This window comes from Macaca thibetana, chromosome 10 (genome assembly GCF_024542745.1).
Source record: "Macaca thibetana thibetana isolate TM-01 chromosome 10, ASM2454274v1, whole genome shotgun sequence".
In the NCBI taxonomy this organism is placed as follows: domain Eukaryota; kingdom Metazoa; phylum Chordata; class Mammalia; order Primates; family Cercopithecidae; genus Macaca; species Macaca thibetana.
The window spans coordinates 78,894,195-78,915,653 of record NC_065587.1 but is presented as its reverse complement, the minus strand read 5'-3'; the positions used below and the strand labels follow the sequence as shown (position 1 = coordinate 78,915,653).

General features: G+C 40.8%; 1 protein-coding gene across 4 annotated transcripts in view; it reads right to left on the bottom strand.

Annotated features, from left to right (window-relative positions):
- SNAP25 (synaptosome associated protein 25) overlaps positions 1-21,459 on the bottom strand; it is an 88,430-nt gene that overhangs the window by 30,356 nt on the left and 36,615 nt on the right. For all 4 annotated transcript variants that reach the window (XM_050745070.1, XM_050745068.1, XM_050745069.1 and 1 more), the window contains exon 2: positions 1,731-1,865. In XM_050745070.1, the coding sequence (XP_050601027.1) occupies positions 1,731-1,802 (72 nt within the window). In that variant the 5' untranslated portion in view covers positions 1,803-1,865. The remainder of the gene's footprint in view (positions 1-1,730; positions 1,866-21,459) is intronic.

Below are 21,459 nucleotides of genomic sequence, written 5' to 3'. Positions count from 1 at the left end.
TTTCATGAATCGAGATGAATATAACATCAAGTTTCTTACAAAGCTCCTAGAAACACAATTGGAAGTTCTTATCAATACAAATTAAGTTGTTGCCTTAGGGTGAAAAAAATCAAGCATGTTTGAAATGACTAGCCTATAGGAGACAGCTATAATAATTATCTTCATCCTTAGATAAGAAAAAATGAGATGGAAAGTCTGAGCTCTGCAACAGTCCCCCAGGCACGGCGTTGTCATTTTTTTCCTCAGTTCTTTTGAAACGACTAGAATCCAACAACCAGTATGATTTCTCAAAGCTTTGCTTTTAAGTGACAAACTTATTTTGAACAAGATTCTGCAGGAACCTGAAGGATGTTAACTTCCCTGGAAGACCTGTCAGCTGGCTGCTTTTTGAAACAGAATGGCTGCAAGCAGCAGTCTGCTGGTAAAGGTTTAACTACTGGCTCTCTGGGAAAAATATACGAACACATACATGTATTCAAGGTTATTATTTTACTGATGTAAAGGATGAATAGCACAACATTTATAAATAATAATAAAATATACGATATTCTCTTTATTGTAAATTCCGCATAGCCAATTGATTCTCACAGAAAGCTTTTACTGATTTTTGCTGAACTCTTGTATCTATAGCTAACCATGTGATGAACCAGAGTAGTTCTGACATGAATGTTGGTTGGATATTTTCATTTATGTTAATGAGTAAGAAGAAAATGAAACAATGAAGACATGTGTTGGAAATTTCTTCATTTGTGAATGACAAAAGGGATTTCTTTGCCTTAGAGAATCATAACTTTCAAATACTGGAAGATTTCCTCTTTTTGTGTTATTCATAGTATAATGGCTGCAGACATACATATTTCTAACTTTAATCTGCATTATTAATATTTTCTCCACTTTTTAAAGTCTAGGCAATCAGCAAAACAGTAAGTCAAGTCCTGATCTGCAGTATTTGCAGATTCTTGGGTTATAAATACTTTTACTCTGTCTGATTTTTAAATTTTCAAATATTTTTAGAGGTAGGAGTCTCTCTATGTTGCTCAGGCTGGTCATGAACTCTTGGCCTATGCGATCCTCCTGCCTCAGCCTCCCAAGTAGCTGAGATCACAAGTGCGAGCCACTGTACTCAGCTCTGCCTGATTTTAAGCTACAACTTCATATTACTGATTATGAAGTTGGAAAGATACACGGTGACACATTATTACACCTTATTTCCACCCTACAGATACAATGGATGGATCTCAAGATCCTGGATAATAGTAAAATGTGGCAAAATAATTAGGAAGTGATGAGGTTTGAGTGTTTATTACTTTTGATTTTAATATAATCTATCTAATTGTCAGTTTATATGATTCAATTTTAATAATGGCTGCATTTAGCAACCAGCTTGCAAAGTTCCTGAAAATGTTAACAATCTGTTCTTAGAACTGAACCTTCTCCAGCATAGCACTGAATGTAAGGCACCCAAAGACATTGCTTTCTTTTCTTAGAGAACCTTGACTTCTCAAGATTTCTAGAAATTGAGAGTTACGGCCAAGGCATTAATTTGTATACAGGTTTTGTAATCAACTCATTCTGGGCTGCAGAAGGCTTAGCTGTATAGAAAATCAAAGTCATACTACTTTTTCTAAAATTGAGACATTGAAAGAAAGCCTTTCCTTACCTAAACCTGAAAAAGACAAACCACTCAGGCCTTCATCTTTTGCCTCCCTTCCTAGGTCTCCACTCCTTACCTCATCAGCCAACTGGTCAGCCCTTCGCTGCATCTCCTCCAGCTCATTGCGCATGTCTGCGTCTTCGGCCATGGTAGCGGTGGGGAGTGGCTGGGCGCCTAGGCTGGGGGGTCAGTGATGGGTTTGGCTCTGGACCTGGAAAGAAGTAGATTTGAAAATATGAAAGCTTATATATGTTCATGTAGGTGTGTGCAAAGACCAGAAAATCTACATGGCCCATATTCAGTCCACATGACTCAGTTTTCTGATCTGAAAGCCATGCTCAGACAGGGGTCAAGAGAATTGTGCTATTTCTCCGAAAGGTGCCACAAATACATACTTGCCAATTCTACCATGGAGGTAGACACCTATCTACCTATGAAATATTTCTAAAGAGACAAACTACCCAAGGGTTGGGAATGATGAGGTTGGAGGGGTGTGGTTTGGGGTTAGTGCACTTTTATCGTCACATTTATTTATTTATTTAAATAGCTCTATTAAGGTATAACAGATATACAGGACACCCCACATATGTGAAGTGGACAACTTGAGAAGTTTTGACATATGTATACGCCCAGAAAACCATGACTGCAATCAAAACAATGAACTTAGCCATTATTCCCCCAAATTTCCTACCCACCCAGTGGTCCCTGCCCTATCCCACATGTCTATGCCCAGAAAACTGCTGATCTACTTTCTTTTCTTTCTTTTTCTTTTCTTTTTTTTTCTTTTTGTTTGTTTGTTTGTTTTGTTTTGTTTTTGAGACGGAGTCTCGCTCTGTCACCCAGGCTGGAGTGCAGTGTCGCGATCTCGGCTCACTGCAAGCTCCGCCTCCCGGGTTCACGTCATTCTCCTGCCTCAGCCTCCCGAGTAGCCGGGTCTACAGGCGCCCGCCACCATGCCCGGCTAATTCTTTGTATTTTTAGTAGAGACTGGGGTTTCACGTGTTAGTCAATATGGTCTCGATCTCCTGACTTCGAGATCCACCCGCCTTGGCCTCCCAAAGTGCTGGGATTACAGGCGTGAGCCATCACGCCCAGCCTGATCTACTTTCTGTCACTATACATTAGTTTGCATTTCCTACAATTTTATATAAATAAAAATCACTTAGTAGGTACTGCTTTTTGTCTGCCTTCTTTCACTTAGCATAATTATTTTGAGATTTATCTATTTGGCAGCATGTATTAATAGTTCATTCCATTTTTGTTGTTGAACAGTATTCCATTGTATTTAGAAGCATGTGGAAGCCAAAGGCAGAAAATCTTTCCTCTATTTCAGTTGTCATCAGAGGTTGCCAAAAGGGCTTGTGTGAGGGTGAGCTGCTATCACTCCAAAGAGGATGGGTCCTTGGCCCTGAAAGGTCACCAGTCCATTTCTTGGCTACTCTCTTGAAATCCCACATGGTACAAATGACGGGTACCAGGACTGAGTCCATTCCAGAGAGAGCCCTCCTTCCTCCTTCCTTCTCCAATATTTATTGAGCACCTGTAATATGCCAGGCAGTGTTAGGTACTAGAGATACAGTTATGGACAAGATAGCCAAATTCCCTGCCTTTACAGAATTCAGTCTAATTGGGAAGATGCAAGCAAAAGAGGGAATTAGATGATTCAGGGTGATTATAATTACATTAGGGGTCATGTCTGGTGTCATGGGTGCCCATGGGTTTGCAACAGGCCTCTCTGAGGAAGTCATGTCCCCAGGCCATTGAAGGGAATGGGGTAAAGGGCCTGGTGGGGTAGGTATTTGACAGGGTGAAAAACTCTCTGTGAGTAGCACATTTGAAGAAGGCATGGGCTCTTGTCTTGCAGCTGAGATGGTCAACTGTGCGCTTTATCCTCACTGTTGCATGGTAGAGCGTGATCTCTGGGAAATGGCTGTGCAGCCAGGAATTACATTTCTAGTTCCCATTGCAAGAAGTGGTGTTTTGTGGCTAGAGACAGTCCATGAGTGGTAGTAGAACAATGTGTGTCCCTGTCAGTCTAAGGCAGTTCAGAAGCAGGTATTCTCCTCCCTCTCTTTCTCCTTCTGCCAGAAAAACAGAGTCTTAAAGGATGGCTAAGCCATGAGACCATGAGACAGAAAGAACTTGGGTCCTCCATATCCCTGCATGGAGGAAAGTGACTCCTGGCCTGTAATACCTGAACTCTCGTGTGAGCAAACAATATTTCTATTATGCTATGGAAAATGTGAGGGTTGTTTTGTTATAGCAGCCTGTGTTACACTAACTAGTAAATGTCTGACGAAACTTAAAATGGAACAGAAACATTGCATATGAGCATGATTTCCTAACCAAAAAATGTATTTGTGTTTGTCCTTCTATTGAAAACTGAAGCTGGGAAAGGAAATTAGATTTAGGGCCTTGGGACACTACCATGTTTATTATTAATATTATTTGCATGAGAATGACAATCACTTTTTGGAAAAACAAAAATGAAAATTCTGTATGAAAAAAATTCAGGAACATACTCAATGGGAGGCAAGGGAACAAAAGTTCCCAGAGGCAGGTCCTGGATCTGATCCTGGGGGAGCAGGCTCTGCCATCTCGCCTCCCGGGTGCACGATTCTACTGCTTTCTCAACAAAGATGGAATTTTCTAGGCTTTTAATTTAGTACATATTAATATCACTTTCCAAATTTATTGCTCTTGTGAAAAAAAAATCATACTATTTAGGGCTCTTAGATAGGAGGAATCCTAAAGTGAAACTTCTTTGGAGATAACAGGTTTCACAGGTCTCTACCCAGTGACTGCTGGGCAAAGCATCAAATATGAAATCAGAGTAAAAAAAGAAATAACAAAGCTTCAGGGTTGCCTTATTCTACCACTGGCATTAAACAAATAATGGAGTAAGTTTATGTGAGGTTAGTTTTATGGGCAGTCATTTAATGACTGACAGAACATCTTACTATGAGCCTGCTAATTTTCAAATGCGTGTTCTGGCCACTAGAACATGTGCTCGTGAGATGATGTAGAGATGTGAACACTGTGTTTTACTTAAATACACGAGACTTTATTTCCATGTCTCCATTTTAGAAATTAGGATCTAGAAAACAGACACTGGAAGGAATTTACACCAAGTCACTCCTGAATCTTAAGACGCACAGAAATGAAACTCCACTATTCCCAAGTGACGGGGGATCTATCCTCCAGAGTAAAGCAGTGGACCCGTGGGGAAGTTGAGTAGACTGTGGACCATAATTTAGTGGAGTGGGTGGATAAAGGCATTGGTGTCAGACAGATCTAGCTGGATTGTTGGCCCTGGTGTTCAGAAGCTGGGTGAGTCTGGGTAAGTTCATCGCCATCTCTAAGCTTTAGTTTTCTCAACAGGACAAACAATACCAATCTCATGGGGTTGTTGAGGGGAATAAATTACAGAAAACCTTGTTTGTAAAAAAGGATGTGGAGTTTAATATTCAGAAAGCCTCGCCCATTCAGGACAGCCCCACACACACCCTAGGCGAAGAGTGGAACAAACCCGGTATTTGTTAATCAGCTTGCCTCTACTAACGGCTGGGCACGAGGCATGTTGCTGTGGTGCTGAGCACCCATGGAAGCTTGAAACCAGGGAAACCAGCAGAGTGCCTGAGCCTCCAGTCTCCAAGCAGCACCTCTCACAGGAGTACCACGAGGAGACAAACAAGAGTGCCTTCTGGCCCCGTGTTCCATCTTTACATTTTGCTGCTGGGTTCCTGGTGGGGGAAATGTCTATCTTCAGCCAAAGCAAGCCATTGACTTTTCCTTTTAACAGGCCAGTTTATTAGAAGGCAGGGGTCCACGTGCTTTCAGACCTGTAGTGCTATTGCTCTGTCCCAACTCCTTCAGGTCTATTTGCTGATGAATGTTTCTGTGCATGCTCTCTCTCTTCTCTCTTTCTCTCTCTCCCTCTCTCTCTCTCGCTCTCTCTCGCTCTCTGTCTCTCACACACATATTCAAGTTTCCTGTGTTTCCTTGGCAATCTCCTCTCAAAGTTATTATTCTCAGCATGTGAAGAACAGCTGTAGGGCGCCCTGGCTCCAAGCTGACAGCAGCCTATCTAGGTCTGGCTGATGGGCAGCTGGTGCCATGGCGGAGAAGCCATGTGGCAGATACCCTTGGTTTCATCACTTTCATGGTTCCCCCAGGAGCTCCCACACCTTTGTCCTGCTCTAAAACCCGGAGATAATGTCTGCGATTTGGGAGGAGGGCTGATGAATCCAATGGATCTCAAACACACAGAATTTCAAAGCTGAAAAAGCAATTCTCCCTCTTCTAATAAGAACGGCTGGAGAGTGGGCGCTGAGTGCACCTCCAGATCTTCTGTTGGGATGTTTATTGCTAGTGTTTAATAAATTGTTCCTATAAACCCCAAATTCATGCATGTTAGCATTCTAAAAGACAGCAGCTGAAGAGGCATAAGGATGTTTATTAATAGCAATTTCAGTAGCTGAAAGGATGTCAGTAGTGAAGTGGCATTTATGATCAAGGCAGCCTGTAATACATCCCTCATATTAGCACATTAAACTGCCATCTTGTGTGTTGCAGAGCAGGTAGAAAGAGGAAACTAGGAAGCAGAGGAAAATAGGAAGAAAAGCCACTCAAAACTATTCCCCGAGGCTCTGATGTAAGACAACCTCCCAGTCTATTAACAGCCTAACAGTATCTAATTAATTATCTCAAATCACCAGTGCTTATTAGCAAAGGGTCTGGCCCCTAGTAAGGGTTCAATTCATGTTAACTGACATGGATGAACTATTCTGACACCCCCAGGTAGCATTCAGTGTTCCCAAATCAGCACTTTTCAAGGTGTGGTCCAGGATAGAGCTTCTGAAACCTCCCCCAGAGTCAGAATAAGCAGAAATCTTGTTAAAATGGATTGCTGGGCCCCACCCTCAGGGATTCTAATTCAGTTGGTCTGAAATGGGGTCACTGATCCTGCATTTCTTTCTTTCTTTCTTTTTTTTTTGAAACAGAGTTTTGCTTTGTCACCTTGGCTGGAGTGCAGTGGCGCGATCTCAGCTCACTGCAACCTCTGCCTGCCGTGTTCAAGCGTTTCTGCTGCCTCAGACTCCCAAGTAGCTGGGGTTACAGGTGCATGCCACCACGCCCAGCTAATATTTTGTATTTTTAGTAGAGATGGGATTTCACCATGTTGGCCAGGCTGGTCTCAAATTCCCGACCTCGGGTGATCTGCCCACCTCGGCCTCCCAAAGTGCTGGGATTACAGGCGTGAGCCACTGCGCCCGGCTGGAGTCCTCTAGTTATATAGAGTGGGAAACAAGGGGCAGGCTACATTAACCAGGGACTTTGGAGAAGTTAGGGCCCACAGGCCAAATCTAGCTATTTTTGTATTGGCCTTGAGCTGAGGATGGTTTTTACATTTTTAAAATGATTTAAAAGACTCAGAGAAGAAATTTTGTGACATGTGAAAATTACATGAAATTCAAATTTTAGGGTCCATAAATAAAGTTTTACTGGAGCACACACACATCCATTTGTTTATCTGTTGTCAATGGCTCCTTTCACGCTACAACAACAGAGTTGAGTGGAAAGACCATATGCCCCGAAAAGCTGAAAACAGTTACTACCCGGCTTTATGCAGAAACTATTTGCAGATTCTTAGCCTAAAAAGAATTAGGCAAAAAGTCTGAAACTTTTCAAAATTAATCTTAATATCCTCAGAGCATTATATATTTCCCGTAGACACACACGGTATATTTTTTCTGTTCATATGTGTCGGTAAAATCCCCTTTTCATGGAGCTTCTAAGGTGGGTTTAGTGTTTTCTGGAACATATTTTATTTTTAATTTTTTAATTTTTTATTTTTATGATGGAGTCTTGCTCTGTCGCCCAGGTGGGAGTGCGGTGGCACAATTTTGGCTCACTGCACCCTCTACCTCCCGGGTTCAAGTGCAACCTCAGCCTCCCAAGTAACTGGGAGTACAGGCATGCACACCATGCCTGGCTAATTTTGTATTTTTAGTAGAGACAGGGTTTCACCATGTTGGCCAGGCTGGTCTCGAACTCCTGATCTCAAGTGATCCACCTGCCTCGACCTCCCAAAGTGCTGAGATTATAGGCGTGAGCCACTGCGCCGGACTTCTGGAACATATTTTAAAACAATGCATGAAGTAAAACACAAGATATAGAAACAAATTTGCCTTTGATCGACTATTCCTACAGGGTTTTAGGATTGCAAATCAGATTTAATCTATACGATTGATTGCAATGTTATAGGGTGCCCTTGCGGCCCTCAAAACAATTTCTAACTTCTGCAACCAGCTGCGGACAAATGTTCCCAGTCCCAGTAGCAGTGGTGGGAGACAGAAACATCTGAGACAGATGTTTAACATCAGAAACGGAAACATCTGAGGGTCTGTCACTGTCAAGATACTTGCTTCAAGGTGGGCAGGCTGCAGTTATTCTTTAGTGTCAAGGGTAATTTGAAAAGCTCTTTATTCTTTAATGCTACACATAAGTCTATCTGAAACCTTCATGACATGGGGGGCAAATGGACTCCACAGAAAACTGTTCTTCCCTGACAAGGGGCTTACTTAGTTAGGTGCCTTAGGGTAAAAATGCTTTCCTGCTGAAGACTCTGAACTGAAATATGAGTTTAGTGCCCAGGAGGAGAGGTGAGTGTGGATAGGGCAGTGTGTGCTTTTTCATACACAAGGTGAATAGAGACATGGCTATTATGCTGGGGACATAGGTCATTAGTCCAAGTGCCAAAGGACAGGAATGTCTCAGGGAAGGTGTAAGGAAAGTGTACCCTGAGCTAATATCTATTTCTTTCGGTTCCTCTTTTAATAAATAAACCAAACTAACAAATATGTATAAATCAACACCCATCAGCTGAATTATCACAGAGAGCCGAAAACTACATCTTGATGTCTCCCCACACTGTTCATCATCTGTATGAAGCTTCTGCAGGATACACCCTTCTCTTCCTGCAGACCCTGCCTATTTTCTGGTGGAGTTACACCTTCAAATTCAACAAAAGTTTATGAAAACTCACTATATTCAACAAAGCCTAAAGAAGAACAAAAGGATTTTATAAACCAAGCGGGACAACTCTCCTTATCTATTAATAATAATCATATTAACTAACACTTATGGAGGGCTTACTCTTTGTTGGGTATTATTTTAAGTGTTTTTCATATAATATATACATTTACACAAACTTTCAGTGACACACGGTGTGCATACTATTACTATCCCCACTTTGAGATTATGAAGCAGGCTTAGTGGTAACTATTAAGATTAGGCTAAATGTTAGATCAAGAGTTTGGGTCATTTAAAAAATATATTTTCAAGCATATTTATTCTCAAAGCAAAGTGTGCGGATATTTCATGTTTTAATTAAAATCTGGAGACTACTGGCCGGGCACGGTAGCTCACGCCTGTAATCCCAGCACTTTGGAAGGCTGAGGTGGGCGGATCACAAGGTCAAGAGATAGAAACCATCCTGGCCAACACGGTGAAACCCCGTTTCTACTAAAAATACAAAAATTAGCTGGGTGTGGTGGCGTGCACCTGTAGTCCCAGGTACTCAGGAGACTGAGGCAGGAGAATCACTCGAAGATGGGAGGCGGAGTTTGCAGTGAGCCGAGATCGCGCCACTGCACTCCAGCCTGGTGACAGAAGGAGACTCTGTCTCAAAAAAACAAAAAAAAACCCAAAAAACCTGGAGACTATTTTTAGCTTCATTTACATATTGGAAAACAACATAGAGTGATTTGACAGGTACACCTCAGTAAATTCCAGTTCTCACTATTGTTTATCATCTCTACCTGTATTTTAAATCACTGGTTCTTTCACACGTCCTACTCCCACCTTTATTCTTATTTATTTTTTCTTCCTAAGATGTGTTATTGTGTTGTTCCTTTTATGTCTTCTTGAATTGACAAATGACTCATTTAGTTGGCATTTTTTTTGTTTTGGGTGTAGTATACTTACTGCTATAAATTGTCCTTTATGTGTGACTGTGGCTGTATCTTACAGGTTTTGGCATATAGTATGTTCTTTGTTATTTATTTCTATATAGTTTTAAATTTCAGTTTTAATTTCCTCTCTAATGCAAGAGTTATTTGAAAATGTGATGTTAAGATTGAAATATTAGAGGGTTTTTTTGTAATTTCAAATTTTATTTTCAGTATGTTGAAAGTGGTCTATATGATTTTTACTTTTGGGAATTTATTGAGATTTCCTTTGTACCCTAACACATAGCCAGTGGCTATGAATGTTTAATTTGTGTCTGAAAAGAAAGTCCATTCTGTCTTTGACTCTTAACTACCCATCTATTGACATCAAATCAAGCAGAAAAAGAAGGTTTATGTTTTCAAGCTCTTTAAATTCCCTAAGTCAATTTGACCTATTGATTTTTGAAAGGGGTGTGTTCAGGTCTTCAACAGTGAGTTACCTCCATCAATTTCTTCTGTTTCAGTCCATTTTTACTCTTTACGTTTGGCAGCTGTGTTGTCATCTGTTTATATGTCCATGGTTGCTACCTTTTCATAGTGCATTATTGCTTTTGTCAGTATTGAAGATAAGTATTGCTACCATAACTCTGTTCCACTATGTTATTCATGTGGCATAACCTTGATCAAACTCAATCCAATCAAATATTCATTTCTCTTAGCCTTATGTCTCTCATCTTCATCAAACAAACCAAAACAACAGCAACAACATCAAACTAGTGCATCGAAGCATCTAAGTCATGGGTTAATGTGCTCTCATTTGGTTCACGGGAGTCACCCTTTTTTCTCCGGGTTTCTATTCTTGCCCTCCAGAAAGAGCCAGTACTTGGGTTTGCTTGGAGCCTAATAATATCTTTCCCTGGCTGTAGTGGCATGGGAATATGATCAAAAATGGGTTTAGTGCTATTATTTTCACTGGATGAAATTTCTTAAAGAGAATGCAACTGTAAGATGGAAAGTACTTATTCTAAGGGAATAGTTAAGCACAGTGACTGCTGCTGAGACAACTCCCTAAGGCCCCTTATTGAAGGGGTGAGTGAAACTGGTGGAGAGGTGATTCCTTCCATTTTCTGAATCATCAGAATTTGCCCCAGGTTTGAAGCAGCCTTTCCCTGTTAGGCAAAATCAGCTGCATCTATTCTAACATTCTATGCCACATAACTGTTAGTTGTCAAAACACTCTTCATAATAATAGTTATTTATCAAGAACTTGCAATGTGATAGGAATCAAACTAAGAACTTTATATAAAACTAGGGGGATTATATAGAAATCCCCAAACCTTTGGTACTCTAAATGTGTTCCCCAGACCAGCATCAGCCTCACCTGGGAGCTTGTTAGAAGTTCCACCCCAGACTTATTGGATTGGATCACTTACTGAACAACATATCAAGCACTAAGTTTGAGAAGTGCTGCCCCAAATCACATTTTCTCCATATTAGGCTGGTAGGTGTGAGAGGTGGAGTTCCCACCTTGGGGGTGACTCTGTGCCTGTGCTCCACTCTTCACCACGCAATGTTATTTTAACCTTGCCAATTTGCATGTCCTACAGACTTCCAACATCATTTACTTCCCAAGCTGACTGAAAGCTCCATGGGACCATTGGTTCTGAGTCTCCTAATGGTGCCCTGCACTGGAGGGTGGACAAAATGACCGACTTCCATGAGATAAAGTCTTGTATTCAATTGGTTCTGAGTCTCCTAATGGTGCCCTGCACTGGAGGGTGGACAAAATGACCGACTTCCATGAGATAAAGTCTTGTATTCAGAAAACAAAGAGAAGATAGTTATTAGAAAAAGCACACTGACGACGTTTTGTCTCTCCCAAATAACAGGGTTTGTGAAGGCTTGTTGTATAAGACAGGGGAAGAAGAAACTGAGGATTTTGTGTACTGGAGACTCTGTAGATGGTACTGATAAATTATTCTTTTTCCTTTGCAAATAATTAAAGCTCATGTCTTAAGGCAAATTAAGGATCAGAGCAAAAAGCACTTTCAGCAGATAACATGTTGTAAGTTTCTGTTTACATTTCTATCACTAAGAATGGATACTTCCTAAATCTGCCGTGTTCATAGATGTAAATTTTCTAAAGTATGGAATGGACTTGGCGCCTTGTTACTATGTTTTTGAATATTCCTGTGCATGAAATTCAATCTCCTCTTTTCATAGCAGGAAATACTAGTTAAATCAAAAGATTGTATTTCAAATATGATGAACACACGTCTTGTGAATGAATTGATATACCATCTTGCATCTATTTTACACCCATTTTCTGGATAACAGATGAGTCGCAATGGCTCACAACAGGGCCTCTTAGAAGCATGGTCCGAAATCTCCTTGCATCAAAACCTTTTTTAGTTGCTTGCTAAAATGCAGATTCCCAGTTTTACCTGTGGAAAGCAATCTGTGGAGGTCGGGCTAGTATCTGCATTTTCAACAACAACCACAGGTCCTTCTTATGCCCCCCAGAATGGAAGGATCCATGTGTAGCATGACTTAGGGATGAAGGTCTTTGCAACGATCCAGTGGAAAACTCTGGTAACCTCATGATAAACCATCCAAAGACACAAGAACACGGTTCCCCAGCATTGAGAAGGCCATCTTGATCTGAGGTGGGGGTCCCTTTTCCTTCCCACCATGTTCTTTTCAATATTTGATGCTATAGTATGTGTTAAACACCATTAATATGCTTCTTATAGGAGAATTTGGCTGAAGAACAATCTCAAGTCACAAGTACTTTAACCAGCCCACAGAATTGTCACCCGCTCCCACAGTGTCTCTGGGGAGAGGCACTAGCATTAAAGCCCAATTCCTTTCAAGCTTGGTTAATCTATTTCCCAGAACATTCCACCCCACACCATTCCTAAACGGGATTCTATATCTGTATGTCTGGATATAAATAGATGCAGTCTTGATCTGGTTTCTTCTGAGAAGGGAAGTCTGGCTTCCCTGATATGCCCCTTCCCTGGGCTAGTCCAGGATTAATGACAGCATCGTGAAAAGTGGCCTCTGCTTGGGTTTTGTATTTTAGGGTGCTGGGTCTGGGGAGGCCTGGCATTTAAATGCAGCCAGCATTGGCATTTCTTAATTGTAACAGGGCATCCAGCCACAACCAACACTGATTATGCCTAAATCTCTCTTTTTCGAAAATGCCAATGTTTCTTTTGTCTGTTTTGCAAATGTGGCTAAATGGGTATTTAGCCCTGTGGTTTGTATTATGCAACAGTTCCTGATTGTTTACTTAGGAGCCAAAGCACAGCGGCCTCACTGACCAGGAGAGAGAGAAGAGGGGCCCCAGTCTTGTCTCATTGATTCTGTTCATAGTTAAACAAACCACAGTAACTGGTTCATTCATTTAACCAGTATTTACCGAGTGCTACTGTTAGTGCAGCCGCATCCAGCCCAAAGCTGGAGTGGGAGAACCGCCCCGAAGGGATGGTTCTAGGAGCTCTCGCAAGAAACCTTTGCATTTGGGTCTCTTCCTTCCCCTTCGTAGGACAGAACTGATGAAAATGTTTGTATTCCGAGGTATACAGCTTGGTTCTTGGGAGATGAGTAATCTTCTGTGGGGCTAACACTTGGCCACAATAAAAGAAAGCCTTGCTATACCCTAAACAAAATGATTCCTCTCAGGAGTGCGTGAACAGACAGAATCTAAGACCAAACAGAAAGACCCCACTACCACCATTCTCATGAAAACCAAACTATTTCTGTGCTGCTATGATCACACCAACACCTGGAAGGAAGCTGGTGTGTATTGAGGCTTAGTAACAGTTTTGCCTTCAGCAGTTGATGTTATTGGGGACCTACTCAGTTCCCTTAGGGGTTCTTTGTGGTCATCTCTGTGTTTCTGTGCCTGTGATCCTCTTTGTAAGAGCACCCCAGGGTTGCTTCGCCTGATCCACTGAGAGTGGCAGCAAGTACCTGAGAGCTTTTGACCCACTACTCCCCCCACACCCCACCCCCAGGGCAGGCCCCTAGCTAATAACTGACTGGCACGGGAGTACAAAAAACTAGCTACTGTACTGCTTCTGTGCCTTCAGGTGAGACAAATCACAAGGTGTAATGTACACTCCAAAGATTCTCTCAGGATCATGCCAAAGCTGGGACCCTGCCGGCAAGGGCTCCGTGGCTTGGCTTCCTTCTGTCCTCACTGTCCTTCTCCAAACTCCCTTGCTGGTTTCTCCTGCCAGCACTGCCTTAATAAATCACTACCACATAAATCCCTGTCTAAGGATCTGCTTCTGCAGAATCCAACCGAAGACAACTTCCACTTGTTTATGAGCTATTTTTTTTAATCACATATGGATAACTGGATGCCACGTACTTAGAAGAATCAACAAACCACTGAATCAGGAAAAGAGGGGAAAAGAACAGCAGTTCTCTGTATTCTCAGCCTGACTGAACTTACTTGGATTTCAAGACTCCACATTCAAAATATCACAGAATGGCTAGAACTTGAGGGTTACTGGGTGTCATTTGTCATAGGAGGAAGGGAAGCTCAGAAAGGTGGAGTAATTTGAAACTACAGAGTCATGCAGAGCCTGAATCTTTAAGTCCCAATCTAGGGCTCACCTTAAGGTATCCTTGAAATGGCAAACATCAAAATAGTGGAGAGGAAGGGACTTGTCGCTGCTAGTTGAGAATGTTTTTAGAATATATAAAAATAACAGGACTAAGGCCAATGTAGCCTTTTTCCTACTGTTAATTTCAGACAATTGCTATTTTTATATTTCATGATATCATCCTTCCACAGCAAAACTAAAACTCTACTTTTTTCTGACTTAGATCTTCTCTGGTGGGTGCTAGTCTTGGTATAGAATGCTTTCTCTCCTGAATTAAAAGCAGGCATATGAGCTGTATGGTATTTATCAAAGAATCAGTGGTGTTTGTGTTGCTAAGCTCATTGGGTTTTGGCACTTTGTGTTCTTTTTCACTGCCTTCTGGAGAAAATATGAACAGTTTGGCAGGTAAATAATGCTGATCGACATAATTTCTGTTTTCCTAGAAAAAGTACTTATGGTGAAGACAACTCTGGCCAGGGCCCCCATATCCTGAACTCTTTATCTTTGTGAATAGTTTTTCCAAAACCCTGGGCTTCTTATGTTTTCTTCACAATTTAGGCATAAATGCATACTACATGGTTAATTCACTAAGTCTTTTTAAAATAATTGATTTTAATGCACCTTTCAAACTTAGCCTCATTCTAAGTAATAATATCTATAAAATCAGAAATGTTATGGCTAATTATGCTTGTTTAATATACATTAAAGTAGATACACAATTACTAAAATGTATAATGCAAACTTCATCTATCATCCTCCTAAGCTAATTTCACCAGCCACTGAAGGTATATGTGCTATACTGGGGAATTCATTGCTATCGATAAGGGGATGGATCACACACCCACATTCTTGCCTATGTTTCTATATGTCTGACCCATGCAGAGGGTGCAAACATAGGCAAGGGAAGCTTGGCAAAGAGAGGCTCTGAATTTGAGCAAGGTCTAGGGTATGGTGACTCAGGGAATAGAAGTGGAACATTTAGGGTGTGTGTAAGTACCTTTATCCTGGGGTCTGGAAGTCCACAGAACAAGTGATTTCCTGAATCACATGTTCATACTCATTCATTTGTAGTTACCTTAAAGCTGAGAGGAGAATAGTGTGGTCAAGGGCTTTGAAATCCCATTATACTAAAAATGATTGAGGGTATGAGGGTATTTATCTTGGAAAAAAGAAGACAGAGCATGACTCAGTAGCTACTGCAAGGAATAGATACTAGACTTGTTCAATGTTAGCCATTAAACTGTGATTTAACTTAAAATTCATTGACATGAATGTGTATTAGTTGTAATCTGTACCCGAGAGGTGGTTAGTTAACACTGATGGTACCCTAAGCAGGGATACAGACTTCTAAGATAGGCAGTTAGCATCTGAAAGAGTTATATCAGGGGCTCACATTCCTGAGATAGCTACTATTAGTGCTTCAACTCCCTTTGCCTGTGATCTACAGAAAGGTTTACTAATTAACATAATGACTGTTAGGAATAATTTGTTATTGGTGGAATGAGTGTTCAAAATATAAAAATTGGCTAAAAATACTGTAAATGTACTAACATCCCACATAATATAAGCCAGGGGTGTGTGTGTGTGTGTGCGCGCGCGTGCGTGTGTAGTGTGTCTGAGTATGCCACTAACCTAAGGCTTACATTTGCTCCTTGATTCTGTCATGGTTAGGGGAGTTTCTTGACCGGTTCTCACCAGTAGGGCTTGTTAAAACTCCGATTGCTGATGTAGTAAGTGATTCTGGGGTAAGGCCTAGCAATTTGCATTTCTAAGATTCTCATTTTCTGATGCTGCTGCTGGTGGTGGTTCATGGAATGTACTTTAAGAACCACTTTGTTTGTTTGTTTATTTTAATCTGATCTGACTGCAAGGTCACCTGAATCCTGCCACAAGAACATTATGCAAGGTGCTGACTGGAATGCCCAAGTGAACAGAAAACGGGTACTTCATTGTGTTGATAGAACAAGTTTTCCAACTAGTATTGTGTCTGCTTGCTAAGAAATATTTCAGCGAGGGAAGAATCCATTCTGAGGCTTTTTTCCTTAAATATAATATCTAGTTTCAATGTCATGAGGAAGGAGACCTACGAACTTCACCTACTTTAACTACGTCTACTAAAATAATTACAGAGAATTGCCAAATTAGCAGAGGAAAATTTGCAACAGACTCTAAGGAATAAAACCGTCAGCACTGGGAGGAAGTGACAGAATAACTTTCTAAGAGATCTGTTCAAAGTCTGGGTTAGGCTGACCAACCAGCTGATAGCCTTTGATGGACATGATTCATTTATAAGATGGGACACTGGATCAGGTGATGTGCAAATTATCTTCCAAACCTGAGGTCTCTGGCTCTATGAAGAAAGCCAAGGTGTATGTATAGTGTTGATGACACAAACCCAGGTCCCTTCATAAGAATGGGTTCTGGCTGGGCACAGTGGCTCATGCCTATAATCCTAGCATTTTGGGAGGTCAAGGCAGAAGGATTGCTTGAGACCTGGGCAACATGGCAAGACCTATCTCTACAAAAAACTTAGAAGTTAGCCAGCATGGCGGTGTGCACCTGCAGTCCCAGACACTTGGGGGGCTGAAGTGGGAGGATGGCTTGAGCCCAGGAGTTAGAGGCGGCAGTGAGCTATGATCATATCATAGCACACCAGCCTGGGCAAGAGAATGAGACTCTGTCTCAACAAAAAAACCCAAAAAAGTCCTGATTAGCTGGTCCTTTAAAATGGTTCCTCAGAATCTAATTTCACCCACAAGACTGTCATAGAGATTAGAACGCTGATGGACCTAATTCTTTCTATCCTCCCATCCTTTTTGGAAAAGGTTTACCATGCTGGAAGAAACACCATCTGCTCCTCAGTGTCACAGGATCCACTGTGGAAACAAGAAAGACATTTCCTAAGCCAGCAAACTCCCAGGAAGGAGCTGACTCACTTGCAAATTCTGCTTCCATGGAGGTGACGGAAACAAAAATGCCAACCTAATTGACATTCCTCAGATTAATCTGATAATCTCATATCAAAAAATATGGGCATTCACCCTGGACTTCATCATTATTATCACCTCTGCATATATATATATATATTCTGCCATGCTCTGCCATTTATATCTGTATATCTATATCTTTCTGTACACATAGCCTTAGATAACAGTTCTGGTATGTCCCTCCTTGAAGAAACCAGGACATATTAACACAATCCCACTCTGAAAAGTCATTTTCTACTATATATCAACCTACTAAGCAGTTAAACTCCCTGGAAAAGTATTTGCTCTAGAAGTGAATTCACTGCAGGGTTTCTTTAAATAGCAAAACTACTAGCTTATATTCTAGAATTTTATAGATCATTAAGTACTTGACACAGAGAGGGGTAACAAAAAATAGAAAAAGGTCCCTGGCCGAAGTGTCAGGAGTCCCAGCTGATGGCAGAAGAGTTCCACGTGATGATAAAGTGTCTCTGAAGTGATTGTGGAAGTCAATGATGGCAGGAGACTGATTGGTAACATTGGATTTACCCAAATATCTAATTACTTAAGATAAGTAACTACTGTGACTGTAACTACCCTAGTGTGTAAATTTGACTTCTCCAGTTACTCAGTTTGGCATTCCCTGTCATTATCATGGAGTGGATTTAAAAGGCACTTGGATTAGACCTTGTGAGCAAAGGGCCTGGAGATTTTTGTAAGCCACACAGAGCGCATGTTCCGAGAACATTGGGGGAAGGAAGCATTTTGTGGTCAAATGCTAAGATGTTGTTGCTGGATCAGTCTCCACTCAGGATGAGTTTTCTAGGTTCACTTCTATCACTAAATCTGTGTTTGATCATGGATAGTTTTCAAGGTACCCTTTCAAAAAGTTAAAAACATGAGTCTCATAACAATATAGAAGGAGTATGTGATGAAGATTTATTAACTCATTAATGAGAGAGTCAAAAAGATGGTAAAGCTGGTTCAAAGAGAATTCATACATAATACTGGAATAAGATTACTAAGTGAAATACAAAGCTGGTTAATATCTTACAGAGCAATAAAAGCGTCACCTTTGCAGTTGTTTTTTCTACCACACAGGAATCATTTAAATTTCCATGACACAAGAATTTCTAAATTAACAAACATGTAACTTCACAGAGTCTGGACCCTGATCAAAAGTTAATAGTAAGTCAAAGAAAGAGAATGGGATAATCCTTGAGTGGGTCCATTAGATGACCAGTATGTCAAATGAAAGATGTGCATCCATCATTTTGCTTTATTTCCAAGTTATGGATAATGTTTCTTAATAATACAAATAGGTAAGGTTTTCCTTGGGCACTATGCTACGAAATTTGGTGGCAGCTAGCAGGTGAACTTTTTTTTTTTTTTTTTTTTTTTTTTTGAGACAGAGTCTCACTCTGTTGCCCAGGTTGGAGTACAGTGGCATGATCTTGGCTCACTGCAACCTCTGCCTCCTGGGTTTATGCAATTCTCCTGCCTCAGCCTCCTGAGTAGCTGGGACTACAAGTGCATGCCACCATGCTGGCTAATTTGTTTTGTTTTGTTTTGTTTTTGAGACGGAGTTTCGCTCTTGTTGCCCAGGCTGGAATGCAATGGCGCAATCTCGGATCACCACAACATCTGCCTCCTGGGTTCAAGCGATTCTCCTGCCTCAGCCTCTTGAGTAGCTGGAATTATAGATATGCACCACTACGCCAGGCTAATTTTGTATTTTTAGTAGAGACGGGGTTTCTCCATGTTGGTTGGGCTGGTCTCAAACTCCCGACCTCAGGTGACCTGCCCGCCTCAGCCTCCCAAAGTGCTGGGATTACAGGCATGAGCCACTGCGTCTGGTTCATGTTGGCTAATCTTTGTACTTTTAGTAGAGACAGGGTTTCACCATGTTGGCCCGGATTGTCTCAAACTCCTGACCTCAAGTGATCCACCTGCCTCAACTCCCCAAAGTGTTGGAATTACAGGCATGAGCCACCGCACCTGGCCAAGTGAACATCTTTTTGCTTCGGAAGGCTAAATGAATATTTATTCTTTCTCCAAGTCTTCTCGGTGAAGATTTTTTTTTTCCTTTTTAAAATCATATGCCCATTGTTCTCAAATCTAGAGGGGCCCATTTAAATCTCCTGGGGAGCTTTAAAAAAATCTTGATGTCCGGGTGACACTCCAGACCAATTCAATCAGAATCTGAGAATGAATCCCAGGATGCAATATATTTAAAGCTCCCTAGTGACTTTAATGTGCAGCCAAGATTGGGAGCCAATGTACTATTTAGAATCAATATACATGTGTATGCAGGCATATACATATATTTATTTTTAAAGAATCAGATATACACATATTATCCTGTTTTTAATAGTTAATTACATTATGAAAATTTTCATATATTAGACATTGCTCAAATGACATTTTTAATGACTGCATGATGTTCCCTCATGTAACACATTAAGATTTATTTGGCTAATTTCCTATTACTGGATGTTTAGGGTTGTTTTGTTTCCTTTCTCCTCTTCCTTCCCCATCCTTTCCCTTCCTTTCCATTCCCTTTCTTTTTGCCATTATAAGTTAGGCTATGAACATATTTACACATGTTACAAATACACATATTACAAATCATGAACATATTTACACAAACATTGCATTTACATCTTGGATTATTGCCTTATAATAGATTCCCAGGAGTGGATTTACAGGTCAAAGAAAATAAATGTTTTAATGACAGCTGAGGTGTATCACCAAAATGCTTTCTACAAAGACTCATCAGTGTATACTTTTAACTCATGATTTCCTCAATATTTTATCTGTAAAGTATTTGCATATTACAAAATCAGTTAAAAAGTCATTTTTTCTTCTAGTTTTCTCTGTGGTCATATTTCATTCAACGTTTTAATCTAGCTAAAATTTGTTTTAGTGTACATATGGAGAGAATTAAAGCCCTAATTCTATATTTTTCCAAACAGCTCATTTTTCAACATCATTTACTGAATAGTTCATTCTTTCTCCATTAGTTTATGACTCAAAGAAGTTTAAAATAAAATATGTAGGTTAATTAACGGTACTTCATCATAGTGGATGGACTCGAAAGATGCACATGAAGAAGATTTCAACTACTAACAAACTAGCTCCAGTACATTCTTGCCTAAATCTTAGCTATTATTATTTCTTAGAGATACCTAACTCTGATTTTAACTCTTACTCATTTATAGAACACTTAGGTGTTGAAAAACAACCCAAAGCTCATCCTCTCTAAGATGGCTTTAATCTGTCTGCAAGCAGCTTGTAGCTTTGCCAGTAACAGGTCTGCCTAAATCCATCTGTTCTACTTCACATGTTCTCCCTCTGAAACATTGTTTATACTCTTGCATTATCTATGAATAAAGGTTTTATTTACATAAGGTTGATTTATTACCAATTCTGAATGTGATAGAATCAATTTTTGTAAGTTTTGTATTATGCATTTATTTCTATTTTGTTTTGTTTTGTTTTGTTTTTGTTTTTTTGAGATGGAGTCTCGCTCCATGCTGGAGTGCAGTGGGCGGCTCTCGGCTCACTGCAAGCTCGGCCTCCCAGGTTCACACCATTCTCCTGCCTCAGCCTCCTGAGTAGCTGGGATTACAGGCACCCGCCAACAGGCCCAGCTAATTTTTGTATTTTTAGTAGAGACGGGGTTTCACCGTGTTAGCCAGGATGGTCTCGATCTCCTGACCTTGTGATCCGCCCGCCTCGGCCTCCCAAAGTGCTGGGATTACAGGCGTGAGCCACCGCACCCAGCTACTTCTATTCTTGTAATCATCATAGTCTCACTGTTCTGTGCTTAACAGCCCCATGTAAAATTAGTAAATGAAGCCCAAAGTTATCACAGCCACATTAACAAAGGGAAAGGAGGCTAGAATTTTTAATTGTGTCCAAGAAAACAGAAAAATATTCAATAAATGGGGGACGCAAATCTTCTAACCCACATGATTCCTGTGTTAAGTCACAGGAAAGGTAGATTTGCCTACTAATCGTTTTAATGAGTGGTACTTCATTAGTAACTGTAGTACTCACTTTGTACTCTTTATTAGCTTTCTTGGGCCCCAAACCCTACATTTTGCACCTCCTATTGCCAGGTAGTGTACAGACCACAGTGAATTCCCACCCCAGAACCCTGAGTTGGCAGAAGAAATAAATTATATGTGTGTGTGTGTGTGACTATTCCAGAAACTTGGAGGAACTTACCCCGACCCATTCCCCCTCTCCCACCTAGTCTCTAT